The sequence below is a fragment of the Phaethon aethereus genome, assembly GCF_964289735.1.
Source record: "Phaethon aethereus genome assembly, chromosome: 1".
In the NCBI taxonomy this organism is placed as follows: Eukaryota; Metazoa; Chordata; class Aves; order Phaethontiformes; family Phaethontidae; genus Phaethon; species Phaethon aethereus.
The window spans coordinates 67,987,535-68,005,452 of NC_138575.1; the positions used below are offsets into that span (position 1 = coordinate 67,987,535).

Consider the following 17,918-nt stretch of genomic DNA (forward strand, 5'->3'; position numbering starts at 1 on the left):
TGAAGGAAAAGTTTGTGGAAAACAGGCCAAGCTTCAGTCTGAGGATGATACAGCTGAATTTAGTGTCTCTGCCACTGGTGGCTTTTTGCAGAAGGATCCAAACAAGAACCATCCCTTTCCATTGTGTGAATTTGGGAAGATTGTCAGTGTAAGTGAATATAACCTCTTTTAAGCTAGCGAACTTTTTCAGGAGAATCCACGCAAGCTTTGCCATCTTCATTAACAGCTCAATAAGCGAACTGTTGCTATTGCAATAGTGCCTGGTACACGAGCTCTTTCACACTGCTTGCTTCCTCCTGCTCCCCAAACTGCGCTAACATGGTCCTTTAACCCAGCTCTAGATCTTAGACCTCGCTGTCCTAAGGCAGAGGCAGCCTAAGGCAGAGGGAAGATTATCAAATGCATGAATGTCGTCATCCCCCTGAATTTTACCTATCTCTTGTTTTCACTTATTTTCTCATTACCACTTGCTGTTTGTTTCTAGATGTCCATAAATTGGATCTTGGATGTTAGCGCTGGTGAAGTCCCCATACACACTGTTTTACTGTCCTGAAGGTCCACAGTGCCCCTGCCCATCATAGCAGCGTGATAACTGCTCCTTTTTCCATCCTCTTATCTCAAAGTCAAGGATTCAAACTGCAGATACATGATTTTTTTCCCTCTCCAATTAAGTGAAAAATGTGAATTTAAATTGAATTTGATAAGCAGTTTCAGTTTACAAGTAAATTACAGAAGAATTAAAAAAAAATTCAAAACAAATAGGTTTTGAAATAAAGCAATACTCTTCAGGCTACATTTACAGGGGATTTCAGGTGCTTATTTTCTCCCTGCATTTCTTGGCAAATTGTGCCCACGTCTTTTTCTGAAACCAGACTTTCACTTACCACTTCCACTTTTTTTACCAGAAATGCTCACAACTAAAACATTATGTGCCTCTCCAAGCACTGCAAAAAGTTTCTTTTTGGGCTGACCCCAAATGATGACTTGAAAAGTAGAATTCAGTTCAGCAAACATGTAAGAAAAAACCTCAAACTGAACATTTGCCCTGACTGAAAGCAGGCTCAGCTGTAAAAGTTTGTTTTCTTCCCTTTCTTCCTCAAGTCAAACACTGTACCAGGAAGTTATTTAAAATCCTAAAAGAGTTGTTTCAGGAGCTGGGATTTGAAGCAGCTGAGCCTTACCTGTCCCTGTGCTGCTTGTCAGTGCCTATCACTTTTTTTAGGGCTGATGCATGGAGGAGGGAGGAGGTGATGGGCCTTTTCTCTAGGGGAGCTCTTTTCTGTTCCCAGCATGTCCTCATGGTTGTGGTAAGGGCAACCGCATCCATCCCCACCTTGGGGCTGGGTGCTTGGGCTCCTGCCATTGCCGGGCATTTTTACCACTGGGCTATGCTTCCTGGCTGAGTCCTCACTGCGTTTGCTGGGGGCTGGTTGCCTGTGTGGTGCCGTGTGTTTGTCCAGGAGGAGTAGGCAGACTGCCTGAATATGGTGGTTTCTGCTTTGTCCTGTTCTCTTTGTTTTTTGTTATTGTGGGTTTTTTTCCCTTCCTAATCCTTATTTGATCTTTTTTTGGCATGGGATTTGAAGCCGGGATGGTTTGCTGTTGCTAGGAGTGGTATGTATTATTTCCTGCTTTGAGGTGCGCTTCTGCTGTGCAGAGTGCAGGAGGCTCACCAGAAAGAGACTGACAGTCTCACACTGATTTCTATGCTTTTTCTCTGCCATATTTTACTGATAGAATGGATTTATTCCTCCTCTTCCATCCTGTTGTAACTTTTAAATTTCTCTTCTTTTTTTAAAGTTTGCTTACTAGGGTCCTGGGCAAAGACAAGAGCAAAGAGTTAGAGCCTTAATTCCCTAATTGCACCTACATTATTTTAAATTATATTTTAAACCATGGTTCCTTCTGTAATTTAGCAGACCAGTTGGACCAGTGTGTGCTTACTGACATGAAACACTTTACAGAGGGCATCAAAGCAACGCAGCAAGCCTCTGCATCTTTTATGGTTTGTTTGTGAATTTTTGCTAGGACAATTGATTCCCAGGGACACTTCAATAATTTCCACTCACAGTAATGAAGCCTTGTGCATGAGTGGAGGATAACCTCCTCCCCTCTTCACGTAAAAGCTGGTGAGTAAGCTTGTTTCTTGTGATTAGGGAGAGTGTTTTAGATACCTCGCAGACCACACACTCCCTGCCTGTGTGCGGTGGGTCTGCAGGCAGTCCCTTTACTAAGCCTGGCCCTGCAGAGCGAGCGTGGCCCATGGATGCTGTGCTGTGTTTTGGGGGAAGGCTGTATTTGGGAGCTGCCAGCAATTTTCTGTGCAAAGACACAAAGGCAGCTCTGTAGAGGATAGATTGGGAATTTTCGGGTCCATCTGCTTGTGCTAGATCGGCTCCTTGAAAGCGGAGCGGCTCTGGGGCAGGCGGGCTTTTTCCTGCCTCCAGTGCCGCAGTCCAGCTCCTGAGTGCCCACTGGGGATGCAACTGAATGGCGCTCCAGTGGCAGCAGATTTCTTGGATACTGCTGCTGGATCTCTGACAGCAGCAGAGGTCTGAACATCTCCAGGTATCACGGAATCAACAGAATAGTTTGGGTTGGAAGGGACCTTTAAAGGTCATCTAGTCCAGCCCCCCTGCAGTGAGCAGGGACATCTTCAATTAGACCAGGTTGCTCAGAGCCCTGTCCAGCCTGACCTTGAATATTTCCAGGGATGGGGCATCTACCACCTCTCTAGGCAATCTGAGAGTGTTTCACCACCAGTGTTTCACCACACTCATTGTGAAAAATTTCTTCCTTAGATCTACTCGAAATCTGCCCTCTTTTAGTTTAAAACCATTAGCCCTTGTCCTATTACCACAGGCCCTGCTAAAAAGCCTGTCCCCATCTTTCTTATAGGCCCCCTTTAAGGACTGGAAGGCTGCAATAAAGTCTCCTTGGAGCCTTCTCTTCTCCAGGCTCAACAAACCCAACTCTCTCGGCCTGTCCTCACAGGAGAGGTGTTCCATCCCTCTGATCATTGTTGTGACCCTCCTCTGGCCCCTCTCCAACAAGACCATGTCTTTCCTGTGCTGAGGGCTCCAGAGCTGGACGCAGGACTCCAGGTGGGGTCTCACTGGAGCAGAGTAGAGGGGCAGAACCACTTCCCTCGACCTGCTGGCCATGCTGCTTTGGATGCAGCCCAGGATACAGTTGGCCTTCAGGGCTGTGAGCGCACATTGTTGGCTCATGTCCAGCTTTTCATCCACCAGTACCCCCCAAGTCCTTCTCAGCAGGGCTTCTCTCAATCCCTTCATCCCCCAGCCTGTACTGATCACGCGGGTTGCCTCGACCCAGGTGCAGGACCCTGCGCTTGGCCTTGTTGAGCCTCATGAGGTTCACGGGGGCCCATTCCTCGAGCTTGTCCGGGTCCCTCTGGATGGCATTCCATCCCTCAGTATCTCCATCTTTCACTGCCTTTCTCTCCTTCCTGGCTCCTCTTTGTTCTTTTCTCTTTCTTCTTTGTGCCTATCTTTTTCTCCTTTATCCCTTCTCTTCCTTCTAACACATGCTCCCATAGCCTCTTCTTCAGACACAGATTTTTGGCCCTCTGCAGTCCAAGCAAATGGAATCCTCCAGGCTGGACACAGGTATTGTAGGAGAGAGGGTTTCTATCTCAATGGCTTTGCCGAGCAATGCAAGGAGAGTCTGATGCTGTTCTTGCAGGCTCCTGCTAGATGGTGTTTGGCAGGGCTAGAGACCCTGGGGAATTGATACAAATCTCTAGTGAGCGTTGCAAATGGAGATTTTTTCCCCAGTGGCTTGTCACATGCCCAGAAGTGGAGTGAATTGTTGCTGAAAGCAACAACAGGAGTATCTCTGTAGTCCCTCTACTAAATTTCAAATCCCTGCTCCAAAATATGGAACCAGTGAAGTTTTCCCAATAACGTTATTGCACGACTTTGTTGATACAGTTAAATCTCTCTAACTGCTTTTTCAGGAACAGCCTAACTTTTTTACCTGATACTTTCAAGGAAGAAAACAATTTCAGCTTGACACAAGCTCCTGGAAGGGAAACTTTCAGCCTGAATGAATAAAGCTTGTCAAAAGAATACACAACTGAAAATAGGGGTTTGGAGTTGAATGCATAGAGCAGCCAAAGCTGCTATCGGTGCTGCTTATACTGCAGTTACTTGAAATACCTCTATACCAGCCTTTAACTGGGCTAAGGCAGGGAATAACGAGCCTAAGGGTGGATTTCAGTGCCTCAGATGTGTGTGATGCAGAGGAAATAAAATGGCTGAAATCGATAGAAGCTTTAAATTGCAGGCACGATGCTTTGGTTTCCTGAGATCTGGTGGAAGGTGACTGTGTTTTGATGAGGTCTTATTTTTCCTGTTAGCCCTGCTCAACCTTGTCTCCTCATCACATCGGTGGAATGTCTGGTATGAAGGGAAGCCTTTTTTCACCTTCTTGGTCACATCTTTGATCCGTTAAGTGCATTTTGCTACTTTACTTTTTTCTCTTTCTATTCCTGATCCCTTACTGTGCCTCTCTCTCTTCTTTTCCCTGTTCTTCCCAGTTTTCTTCCTCCACTTTCATCCCACACAGAATGAGGTATGTATTGCCTAAAAGAGTAAGTAAAAGGCACAAGTGGGATTGCCTTCTCCGCTGTATATACCAATGCTGTTACGCCCTGCTTCGCTTTTTCCAAAAATCCAATGAACAGCAAGAAGCCCAAATTAGTGGTCACATCTGAAAATATACACAAAGAAGAAGAATACGTGCCATTATGAGTGCGAATGGGTTAAAACAGCTGTGACTTTCATAAAATCTGTCTATGGCCCCCTAAAGAGTCTGTAAAACTCCTTCTGTTTGTGTGTGTTTATGCATCTGGGTCTGTGTGGGTAGTGGTGGCTGGGGTTTAGGGCTCTCTGGGGAGATAAGGAGCAAGGATGCCACACACATGCTGTGGGGAATGTCAAGACTAGTCATAAAGAGGGAAGAAGAAGGGCCTGTCTGTCTTTTTCCCTTGCAAAACCTGTAGCTATGACTTATATTTTATTTCCCTGCATTGACAGGTATTTTAAGCAACTTAAAAATCCAGACATGTCTGGAATGTATTGGTTTTTCTTTTTTCATTCCATTTTTTTACTCCACAATGGATTTGTCACTCCTCTCTTCTTCCTGGGACGTCATGTACACTTAGCCCTTGATGGTTGTCCTTAAGGAGGAATACAGGCCAAGCTAGGTTGAAATGATACTTCTCCAAAATGTAACTTGCTGGACAGATTATAAGGAAGTCATCCTTAAGTACAAAAGGTAAGGATGGTCTCTAGAGACAAAATATGGCTCCTGTAAAAAATCTGCATTCTCAGCAGGGGAGTCTGTCAAACTGGTTTGGAGCTAGATGTGCATCTACCCATGACCTAAAACTTTGACATTCACTTAAAATAGCCCCTTTAAGTTTAAAAATATCTTGAATAGAGGTGTCTTACTGTTATCAATAATTAAGTTAACATCCTTGCTTTTATACTTACCCTTCTAATGCCTTCCTTTAGTACGAGAGTTTTGAAAGTGTTAGTTCAAAACACTGGCGGTTGCTGGGAGTTGGATCTGTTTCCTGAGAATATAAATTGGAGCAATGATCTCACAGCGGAGGGACCTGGCCAAAACAAGCTCTTGAATTACCAGAGCTTATTCTACTGCGTACTTATGTTGGTCTTTTAGATGTCCTTGATGGGGACCATCCATCATACATCTTAATCGGTTGTTCGCTTCCCTTGAGAAAGCCTTCAAAGAGAACACAAGAACAAGTTCATGTTTTATACCAAAGCTGAGTCAGCTACAGCATGGGATAAATGTGTTGCCGATACCAGTTTTCGATAGCTCAAACAGCCCTGGCAGTGAATGGCAGCTGAGGAGCTGCCCCGCTCCTTTCTGTGAACTCTAGATGCCTCCAATGGCACAGGCAAATTAAAAAGGCTGCCTGCTTCTTCGAGAAGTTTGTTTTGATTAACACAGAGTCCATCCGGTACCAGCGAAGTTTACATTCCTGTGAACTGCATGGTATTGAGTTTTACTAGGCCACCTACCCTGCTGTCTTCAATTATAAAACCTCCGAGTGCCCTGATGATGTAACTGATTTCAGGATGAGCCGTGCTTTTCAGGAAGCTGGAGCTGCCAAATATCTGTCTTGGCCTCCGCTTGAACTGTGCGAGAGAAGTCCCTGCATTATTAAGCGTTTCTTGGATTTATTGTTTGTTGTGATTCTGGTTGCTGCAGGGAGTATTTCTGAAAGGCTTTTAAAAGATAGCAAGTAGGCAATTACATGCTGGTTTGCTTTGTGGGAAAGCTGGCATGAAGCAGAGGTGGAACCTCCGCTCGGATGGGCTCTTTTTGCGCTCGTTTAGCAAACCTGGCGATCTGGATTTCCTCCTCTTAATTTTATAATTTCATTGTGAAAATCTGGGAGACCCTCACCTTGAAACGTTCACCTGCTCTGGAGATGGTGTTCTGCTGCGCGGAACTACTGTCAATACAGTTTTCCTATATCTGTCCCACGCCCGCTCTCATGTGGGGGTGAATGCGTGTACGTGTTTTGGCACCGGGAGCCACCTAACGCTGGTCAGTGTGGAGCCGGTGGTAGGGAGTGGTTCCCAGGAACAGTGGGATGTTTGGCAGCCTGGTGTGGTTGGCAAATGCATGGAAATCTGACCTGTGAATGACTTTATACAAGGCAGCTGTTTAAAACAGGTAAAAAACAGTTTAACTGTTGTAATAATAATTTCTTTGATAGTCCTAGCTAAAGACAAAATAGCGAGCTTTGGCTGATTGTGAGGTTGTCAGATGTTTTTGCAAGCTGCAATTTTACATGTAAAATGTAAATGCTACTGCATTTTACATTCTGTGTGTCACTGACATCTAGCAAAATTCCCCATTCAGGTCCTGTTTGCAGTTCATTTGATTTTAACACATAAACTGTGTATTGTTCTTTACCTGCACCAGACATAAGATGTTTTACTAGTTACCTTTCCTGAAACAAGTAGTAGCCTCAATAAGGTACTCTGGAAAACCACATGGTTCTTGTAAAATTTTGATGCACTGGGCATAACCTGTACATTTATGCCGGTCCTACAGGTTGATCTGATGGGCGGACAGCTGGATTACCAAGCAGTGAACCATGTTGTCTTTTGTGGTTTCCAGACAGATTTCAGGACAGCAGCTTTCTCAAAACGGAAAAGCTTTGCTTCCTAATTGAACTATTGCAGAAAGAAACATTTCTTAACTGAAGCTGCAAAGTAGCAAAAAGCATTTGGAGGAAGGATCAGAAAGTTCAGGGCGCTCTGAACTCTCTTGCATCACCCACTCCCAGTTACCCATTGCTTTCATTCTGGTTCCTTCTTGCTTGCTGCCCACCTGCTCTTCAGCACAGAGTGGTGATTTGCAATTGGTGTCAGTGCAGGGGTTTCTTTTTTTTCCTGGAGACATTAACTGCTCCATAAAGGGGCCTTTCAGGATTTTAATCATAATATCATTAAGGTTGGAAAGACCTTGAAGATCATCAAGTCCAATCATCAAAAAGGCCTGCTCTGCAGTAGCCAGAGCCACCCTGCAATTCGGTGGAGCGCATCAAATTCAGTTTGACTTGCAGGTAAAGTCATACCTTGAAACTGTGTTTAGTAGCTTGCGTACTGTTATGCTTGCCACAGGGAAGGTGTGAGATGTGGGCAGCATTTTAGTTACTCATAGGCAGACAAAAAAAGTCAAAATCCAGACGTTTAAAGAGTAAGCGTTCCCACACTGTACTGCCAAGGATGAAAGAGCAGCTACTGCCTTCCATTTACATTCATTTTCTGGCCTTAGTTTTCTCCTCGGGCCAGGCTTGAGAGGGAGCAGAGAGACAGTAGTGAGGAGGGTTCCTGTATGGTGGTCTCCAGACCTAGCTTGGTGTTTGCAAGGCTCTGAAGTACAGATGTGCATCCTGAGCCTCAGCAACCTAAAGTGGAGCTTACCCTTGTCTCTGAAGGGTTGCCTTCACAAAAAGCATGTTGTCCCTAGCAGTTGTTCCAGCTGGAATATCTTCGATACAGACTTGATCTGTTGAAAGCCAGATCCCCGCTGAGCGTGAGAAAGCAGGGGGGTTGTATCTCCCCACCTCCCCACAGGTGCTGCCCCCTGAGCTTATAGCTTGCCCAACTGTGGGTGGCTTTCTGGAGGGTTGCAAACCCATGGCCCGGAGGTGATGGCCACCTCATGAGTTTTAGGTCGTTGGTGTGAGGTGATGCTGTTTCTCAAGGATGAAGTTGGCAGACTTATTGACACTGCCAAAAGTGCTCCTCTGTCTCTTAATTGAAGTCTTGGAGAAAAAGCTGAACTGTTCTGGCTGATTTTTTTCCCAGAATAATTCCACCTAAAGCAAATATTTGTAATGGAGTACTTCTGCCTAAAGTGTTGCAGTTAGTTAAAACTACAAGTGAGTGAAAACAGGTTCTTGAAAAGAGTCAGGCAGCATGATTAATAGAGGGCTCTTCTCCCTCCACCCATAAAAATATAAACAAAACGCAACCCAATACTTCTGTTCCTGCTGCAAATTGTGAGGGGGTTGAATTTCATAAAAGGTTCCAGTAGGGAACAAAAGACCAGGGTTTGATCCAAATGCTATTAAAGTCACCGAGAGCCTTTCCCTTTGGCTCTGGTGGGCTTTGGAGCAGGGCCATGATGAATGCTTGAAGGCCAGCCTGACCTTTCATGGAGAGAGAAAGCTGAAGGCTTAGTTTCATCTCACTTGTACTTGCTGGAGCCTGATTAAAATCAGTGGGAGCTCAAAAAACTTAGCGCTTTGCGGAGTTCAGCCCTTGAAGACTAGTCTGACATTTAAGTCAGATTCGGTGCTTAAATGTCAACATTTGTAAATAAGTAGACACCAAAGACTGAAAGTCATCTGGCTTTCTTTACAATGTATGGTTTGGTTCCTAAGTTTTAGGCATGACACTTAGGGAAAGTTTTCTGAAGAGCAGTTACTTCGTAGAGAGCACCCAGACGTAATTCTTTCTTCTTGTTAAATGCTGCCTCTGTTTCTTGCTGGCTTTGCCCCTGGTGCTTTTGTCTGCAGTGTAATCGTTTCTCCATCTTGCCATGGTGACCAGGCTTGCAAACTTCCTACTATAGAAAATTTGAACAAAAAGCCAGACATTAAAGGCTCTTGGCAGTATTAGGAAGTGCTGCAATCATGTTTTTTTGAAGACTTGAAGGGTGGAAGCCATCAGATGATAGTCTGTCTTGAGGACTTTGGAGAGGAAGTAAGAGGCATTTTATGTGCTGGATGGTCATGGGAGAATCGTATGATGCTTTCATGCTGGGAAAGCTAAGTTGGGTGCAGGTGTTGCGATTCATGCTGCAGTTTTTGTAAATCATTTAAATAGAGTATCCCAATACTGATTGTATGTTACACAGAGGAACCTGCAAATGTTTTCATTCTGAATTTATTTTGTTTACTTAATATTTATAAATTCTTAAAATTATTTGTCATTTTTCCAGTAGTTTTCTAGCTCCTCTATGCTTAAAATATTCCTGTTGTCTCTTCTGTATTTCTTTTTGTTTCTCATTGCTTTATTACAATGATGAAGCCTCTGTAAGGTTCAATAGAAATGGAATTATCACTGAATTAATGCCATAGGTATGGCACCGTTTGTTATGTTAAGAAAACTCCTTAGAACTGGCAAGTGCTTCTACCCTATATTAAAATAAATGTGTAGTTTTGGCTCCAGATATGGTTTAATTTTACTTATTGAGAAACAGGAAGGTTTTTATGAACATTCTTGCAACAATAAAGCTGCCTGTCTGTTTGTCTCTGTGCAGTTAATTATCATAACACCTTGTCAGCAGACTTCTGATGAAACTTGTGTGCAGAATAGACTTTAAAAAAAAAAACCTTAAAATAAATTCAGTTCTGCTAGATGGCTATTTGCATCTCTAGAGACTGAGCAGAGTTGGGAACAAGGAGTTTTTGCATTTTAATCACAGCCTAAAATGGAATTGCTCTGTTTGGGTGACCTTTTAAAAATGTGTCTTGGTGTAGTCTTCTGGGAGTCTGAAGACAGTAATCTTAGTGAGACACACGTTGGGGTTTTCTGAGGATTAAGGAGTTAATTGATGATATAAAAACAAAACCAAACCAGATTTTGATGGGGAAACTGCAATGTATTATGGTGTATATTATTTGAGGTGCTCTCAATATTTTACTTCAGTCACGTGGAAAGGGCTTTGAAGAGGAAGAGTGATGTCATCATTACTGCATGTTAGTTTAGGGTGATTAAACAATGTACAGCTTTTTTTCCACTTTGAAAAATGAGTTATTGTTTCAAAATACTTGAACAAGTCTTTGTTTCCTTATATTTCAGCTACCTAACTGCAAATAACAACCAGAATTTCTTGTATACTGCAAGGCCTTTTTTGAAGAGAGCTGCTTTGGTGATAAGCTACGTGAGTACGAATGGACTTGACTCTGTATTTCTGTGTATGTGACGAGAAAGAACGTTGCATGGTAATATCCCAAAAGACTCAGAAAGCTTAGATGGTAGATCTTAACACAAAGTTAGTTTTGGAAAACAGTCCAGAAAACTTCAGCTGGGAAGAGACAGGAATATTGCTGTGTTTTCAGTTCAAATTTTCTTTTAATTTATAGTGGTTGCCCTTACAACCATGTAATCATCTGCAAGTATTTCCTGCCCTCGTACCCGGGGACTCTCTGGTGCTGGGCTGACTTTTCAGTGGCATGCCGTTAGTTTCAGTGCAGGGCTCGGTAAGAGTCACAAGAAAAGCTCTGCCTGAAAATACCTGCTGCTTGGCGTGCTGCAAAACAGGACTTGACATGCGGCTGGGGAGAAAACAGGCACCTCCGCGGGGGCATGCTGGTTGTGCAACTCCCTGTGCTGCTCTAGGAGCCGGATCCCTTCGCTTGTCCTGCGGTGACCAGTGGTGCCCAGAAAGGTGGAGGAGTGCCAGCCTGCAGAAGTCCTTCCAGGGATTAGGATTACACAGCGTGAGATACACCGGTGAAGCTTGTCCTTAGACCTGTGGCAGCAGGGGTGAATGGTAACCGCTTTTAAGACATCAGCCCTGTCTTTCCCTCTGTATTTAGGCAGAGGTCAGTAGCAAAACTTTGCAGTCTGAGCCGTAGCAGGGTGACGGATTTGTACTTCAAAACGCTGCCTTTGTCATGGGTAGCTGCGATATGCCAGTTGCTGTCAGTAATGCACATGTGAAAGGGGGGGAACACTTCTAGCCCAGAGCAGAGCACAGAGAGCTGTCACAACAAAATACTTGCTGGAGGCCTTATTTCTTCTTAGTAGTGCATGGCTAACTGAGATGTTCTTCTTTGAAGGTGATTCTTGTGTTGTATTTCCGCTTCTGGATAATGGGAGGATCCATGCCGATGTTTTCGGAGCAGGACAATCCAGCTTCATTCTCGCCGTATTTACTGACGAGGTACAATGCCACTAATGAAACAAAAGTTTTCAAAATTTCAGTTTTCAGTTTATTTTTCTCCCTGCACTAAAATGTTTTACAGCTGGCAAATGAGAAAGACTTATTTTGTTGTCTTAACTTAATTACTTCTCTTTATTGCTCTGTCTAGAATAGAAAGCAACCAGCATTATTTGAACCCCAGAGCACACCCCAGGTCCTGTAGAGTTACATTACAGGTGATTTCTTACTGAAAAATGGGGGCTTATTTTTATGCAAAGCCCAAAGAATATAGTTTAATTGCCTGAGCACAGCACTGGAAAGCCCAGTGACCAAAGCCTAATCCTGAGGCATGGGGTGCAAGCGTTCAGTTTCAGCTTTAACTGAAGTTTGTATGTATAAAAAGGGGATGACCGTGCCTGTTCGTGGAATATTGGTGGCTGATCAGTGAAGGTGGAAGGCAGGACTCTGGTGGCACAGAGTACTGACCTACTACTGCACAGCTCTGGCTGAGCATAGGGTGAACTGCCATGGATTAATTAAAAACAACAAACCTGAAATTTATGTTAACTGATTTTTGTTATTTTCTTTTTTTTTTAAGATACAGAAATGCTTAAATTTTGAAAAAAAAAATTTTTTTTTCCTTGCCTGGGACCAAGTGAGTGGTTAGGTGGGCTGATACAACATCCTTCTGGCTCTGCTGGGCCAGACCAGCAAGGAAAGGCAGCTGCAGCTTAGCTCTTCCCTCCAGACCTAACCAGACCAGTGCTCTGAAATGGTGGTAGGAAGTTGATTTCCTCTTAAGAGAGGGCCATGTGCATAACTGTTTGCTCTGGTTAGCTACCGAACTGGGGAAAGACTTTGGAGGCTTCTGGAAGAATTCCCTAATGTCTCAAATGAAATAGGAAGAGTCCTCCTCTGTGTCACTTTCTGGCCTTGCTGGCTTCTCATTCCAGCAGCAGAGTTGCAGCTGAGACACAGGTTAAGATCAAGCAATCCTTGTTCAACATCTGCTGCAGAATCGGACTGGATCTCATTTGGGAGACCTTTATGATAATGTGACAACAGCTCCTATTACCATCAAGGCTAAAAGTGCTTCCAGGAAGCACGTTGTCCAATTTAAAAAGCTCTGATCTGTTCACAACATTTCTGGCAGAGTCATTAATACCAGACTCTGTGCAGCACAGCATGAAGGATTTGCTGCTGTTGCTTTTTGATATGTTTATGCTGAGGTGGGGGTCATCAAGTCATAAATGATCCTGGCTTGATTCCAGTTACGTATTCTGTGCTGCAAATGTCTTTCATGTGTTTGTCTCTTTACATCTTGTAATGACAGGGGAAGGTTTTTTAAACCCAAAAGCAAAGTCACTCTTGGGGTATGAAACAGTGACTCTTTTTACCATTGGCACCAGATTTTACTAACAGCCTTACGAAAGACAAGTGAGAGAGCTGCTGGCTGAGGTCCCCCCTGGCCCCAACAGCAGCCCTGGCTTAACCTGCAGTCCAGCAACACCTACCTGCTCCAAACCTAATTAAGGAAACCTTTGCCAGTAAAATCCAGCATTATTGTTCTAGGGGATTCTAAAACTCTGTAGTTACCTCAGCTCTTCCACTTCTGCTGAACTTGATCTTAATCCTCACTTTAGTCAATTTACCCAGAAGCCTGTATCTTCCATCCAGAAAACCCATCCCTTCAGCAAGCCCAGATGCCAGCCATTATGTGGCTTTCTAATATGCAGAGTTAAATTTAACTGGTCAGTTCCTTCTCTGCTGATCTAGCACCAACCTCCCATGGCTGATGCTCAGACACAGATCCTGACAACAGAAGCTGAAAAGTACGTTTGTTGCTGAATCCTGGTCAGGGTCTAGTGAGGAGACGGGACTAGAGGCAAGGCTGCAACAGGAGAAAGGGCAAGAGGCAGGAGTAGAGACAAATGAGACCATGTGTCTGAGGGCGTCCATCCAGGACACAGACTACCTACAGCACAGGTCCATCCAGGAGACAGGGCTGAGCTGAAATGGGGCTCCTAGAGCAATGGGCATTAGATGTGGGGCCAGGTGAGTTCAGTACATGCCGCTTGCCCTAACATGGATCTTGTTGCTGACCTCCTGTGATAGTCCCTGTCCTCACCTTTTGAGTATTGTAGGATATAGAAAGAAGCTGGGTCCTGAGCTTCTGTTGACCTCAACTCTAGTCTCCTGGCATGAGCCCTCATCTTAGATGTGAGGTACCTGCAGAATCTGCCTATAAATTCTTCTCTCCAGTTCTTGTTTCTCCAAACTCAAACCTTAAGCAGACTACTACCTTGAACTTGCAGCCAAACAACCTGGAATAGGCCAAAACCCAGCTATCCTGATCCCATGCACCACCTTAAGCATGCAGGATCCACCTGCCAGCACGTTAGGCTTACTCAGCCACACCTTCTTTCCTGAACCCAGACCCTAACCCATTACTTCAAAATGGTCAGTGACCTGCTAACTGCCTCAGAGCTAGCTCTAGGCCCAGCGGTGCTGCTGGCAGTAGTCTTCATGTTAGACCTGTGGAGTCTACCTACAAACAAGAAATTGGAGATGAGCGCTGTTTTTTTTAATTGTTGTATCTTGCCAGTCTTGCGGAGCTGTGGGAAGACTAATTAGTCAATGTGGATGATACCTTAGGGTAAGTTTCTGGACAGCTGGGGTGGCAAATTTTTTCCGAATAGGTGAATGGTCAGTCCTGCAAGGTAGGCAGAGATCCAGTGACTGTCTCTGAGCTAACAGCCCATGATGCACCCACTGGCCACAGCCCTTATTTCAGCAACAAACCTTTTCCTTCCTCACCTTCTTTCAGACATAAACTATAACTCCCACCTAAGACTTTATCTTACCATGGTCAGAGCAAAAGGTATCGCTGCAGAACTGACATTGTGCCAGTCATCATGAGTGCAGGTCTGGGATGTCAGATGGTTGAGTGGTGTTGGCCTGGTTTCTGGGAGGATCTGTGTGTCTGGCCAGTGGGAAGGGTAGGCTGAAGTGCAGGGCTGGCGTTCAGCTTAGGTGCAAGGAAGAGGAAGAGATTGTTTTTAAAGCCTGATACTTCCACAGGGTGGAAATAAGAAGTGTTGTTAACTGAGTAAATTGCTTGAGGGTGGATTTGGAGGTGATAGAACTTTCTGGCCCTGGTACTTTCCCAGCTGGTGGATGCCCTGTCACATCGGAGAGTTTGTGGTTAAGGCTGAGCCTCAGAGAAGCTGCTAAGCAGTGTATATTCCTCAGCTGTGGACACCTACAGCAGCAGGATGTGAAGGGTTGGTGTGATAAGCTTTTAATGAGGTTTTTAAGGCAGTGATTAGGTCACAGAACTGAATTTAATGCCAAGATGTTATTTGCAATTTGGGTAGAGTTGGGAAGATGGGAGTGAAAGAGCTGAGTTTGGTGTCAAGACCAGAATGGAGAAGCTCCATGAAACTAAAAGTAAAGGCCAGTGTTGGGTGGTGGTCTTGAGGTGGTTACTAACACCTTCACTATGGCTGAAGCAAGGGTTAGTGCTCAGGCAGTGAGCAAGTTGTTTTATAACTCTCTGAAGATCACACAGGGCCCAAATGGGAGTTTCTGTTTTCAAGCAGTCATCTTTATTTGCACTGAGCTGGAAGTGTGGTTATTGCACGTGCCTTGCCAGGGTAAATGTTACGGTTTTCAACAGAGTTGAAATTTATCCTAAGACTTGGCCAATGCTGCAGGGCTAGGAGGAAGGCTGATGACAACAAGTGGAATAAAACAGAAAAACAATAGTGTGAAATGCATAAAGTTAGTTCTGGATTTGGGGTCTTGGCTGACATAGGATGAACCCAGAGGAGTATTGTTAACTCTTGCAAGCACAGTTTGTCCTGAGGCTGGTGAGGGTTGTTGTTGTGTGGCTAAGATTAGGTCTAAATTATAGGTTTGAAGAAGTATTAAGTAATGAGGTCAGATTTTGTCAGCTCTTACAATGCTTGTAGTGTAAATTAGATGACTGAGGGGCACCCATGACTGCATGGAAGAGGGGAGTATACAGAAATTAAGGTGTAAACAAATCTAAGAGGAGGCAGGTTCAAAACAAGCCAAGGAGGTGTCTTGCAACAGGTAATTGAGCTGGGGAGCTCCTTCCTGCAGGATGCTGTGGGTGTGCTGAAGGTTAATGCAGGCTTGTAGAGAGATTTGCCAAGTTAGGAAAAAAAAAATCCAGGCTACTAAATATGCAGAGACCACATCTAACTCAGGGACATCATGCTAGCTAGAAACTGTAAAAACATACTGTGTTCTTATCCTCTTACATGATTTGCTTGGCATTAATTTTCAGTCACTGCTGGAGAGAGGATCCTGATCTGGACAGACCTTTGGTGTGGCCCAGTTTGGGTTTAGAACATGACTATGTCTTCTGTGTAACTATCTTCAATCTTGGACAACACAAACATATACATGAAAGTAGACAGAGGAGTGATTTATTTAACCATTAGAAGAAGAAATATGCTGAAATGGTGACAGTTTTTCAGTCTTTTAAAGAGGAAAAAAAAAAAGTATCTGTTCAGTATGTTCACTAAATTACTGTCCTTAAAATTACAAGTGAATGGGGGTGCAAATGAATGCTTTGTAAGTCAGAATATGAATGCTTCAGTCCCTGCAAGGTACTAGATTTTTCTAATATTTGCAAATACCTTAAAAATTCCAGTGAGATAAAGGAAAGCCACGTTTCCGTGTCCTTCAGCGTATCACTTGGCAGGGGTGATCTGAGAAGATGAAATCTGTCCATCACTCCCTTTCTCAGTGGAGGCAGAAATGAAAGTGTTGGGAATCCTGCTATCTGTGAGCGCTGCCATTAGAGCCTGTCCACGCAGGCTGTTGTACGCTGCTGCAGAAAGGAGGTGCCTTCACCAGTGACCTCCCTTAAGGAACACAAATTTCCAGTCACTGTGGCTTGACATCCTGAAATCTGCAGTGGGTAAGCTGTTGCAACACCAAAAACCAATCCCAAAACTCTATAACAACATTCTTTCTTGTATGAGATGAAAGTTGAGGAAGAATGCAATTAGAAAGGCTTCCAGAGCTACCCAGCTTTAGGTAAACTGTACTGAAGTGCAGCTTGAGTGCTAGCAGGGCGTTGAGCAGTGGGCTGTCATGCTTCAGACGTTTTGCACAATGTTTCTTTATTCTGCCATTCGCGAGGGGAAAGAAGTAGGAGGCCTCTGAATAAATAGATTGTATTACTAATACCATGGTAAGGCAAGGGAAAAGTCCATTGTACAGCATGACTCAAGGTGTGTGAAACAGATTAAATCCTACCAGTAATTTCAAACTAAGAAAATGTTTTTTTTAAACTCTTATCTTCAGGAGTCAAATTATATTAATTTGTGCTGGCATTTGCCTTGTGACATTCCTTGGCTGATCACTCTGGGCATGAAGGAAGCTTATTTGTGTTGTTGCATTGAACAGTTAACGCATTTCTACTAAGACTGCCTTGAGATAACATTGTCCTGTGGTTGAACTGTTCTCTGTAAGCTGGCTTTCTGCATTTCTTTGCTGTTTCAGTCAGGTAAATGAGAATTCAGAGCTGCAGAAGGCTGAAGAAATGCTTATACATAAAAGCTGGCACATCCTCCTTTTCATAGAGATTTGTGACCATTTTCTGAGCAATGCATTTAATCATCCCAGTTGTAACGTCAAAGGGAATAATGAACTACCGAGAGACACACAGCAGACCTGTGCTGGAGAAGTAGGTCCCTGTGCCAACCACTTTTGCCAAAGCAATAGAAGTCAAGTGCAGCAACTACTCTGGCATGGGATTTGCACTGACCTTAGGATAGGAAATGGCATTAAAATGGACCCCTGTGACATATCAGTTCTTAATTAGCCAGGCTTGCACATGCTTCCTGAGTGGAAAAGTTCTGCCTGTTTTGTCAGTGCCTTCTATTGTGTGCCCAAAGGTGCTTAACTTTAGCCCTACATGTAATATCTGCAGGCACACAGCATTGAGGGCTCGCTTCCAGACAACAGTGTCGGTAAGAATTGCTGTCACCCAGGGGCCAGACAGTCCATACATTAAATGTAAAATGTATTTTTGTTACTGCAAAGGGGCTCGGGGTCAGGGGGAAGCCTATCTGGAAGATGGTGCTACAAAGCAAACGCCATCCTATGGTAGCAGGTTCCCAGAGGAATCTGCTTTCCCAGAGCCACGTGAAAGATTTCAGCATCTCTCTCAGCTAAGTTTTCTTGGTTTAATGAGCAAACCCAGGTATGTAGTGCTGCTCTAGAAATCTGCTTAATAGGCATTTTTAATGGGTCATGGCGTTTAGTGCAAGCTCTGGTTACACAACAAGCCTTCCCTGTCAAAATCCAGCATATGGAGTGGAGGGGGTGCAGCCAAAGCAGAAGCCATTAACTCCTATAGGCAATAGAGTTTGTTTTTCAAAAAACTTCCATGCAGGAGGTCTAGACCATGGCCAGTCTCTGAGGCAAAG

General features: G+C 44.1%; 1 protein-coding gene across 1 annotated transcript in view; it reads left to right on the top strand.

The window, feature by feature from the left end:
- TMTC1 (transmembrane O-mannosyltransferase targeting cadherins 1) overlaps window positions 1–17,918 on the top strand; it is a gene marked incomplete at both ends in the record, with an annotated part of 144,531 nt that overhangs the window by 46,830 nt on the left and 79,783 nt on the right. The window contains 2 exons of the mRNA XM_082012675.1: window positions 10,383–10,464; window positions 11,366–11,469. Of these exons, the coding sequence (XP_081868801.1) occupies window positions 10,383–10,464; window positions 11,366–11,469 (186 nt within the window). The remainder of the gene's footprint in view (window positions 1–10,382; window positions 10,465–11,365; window positions 11,470–17,918) is intronic.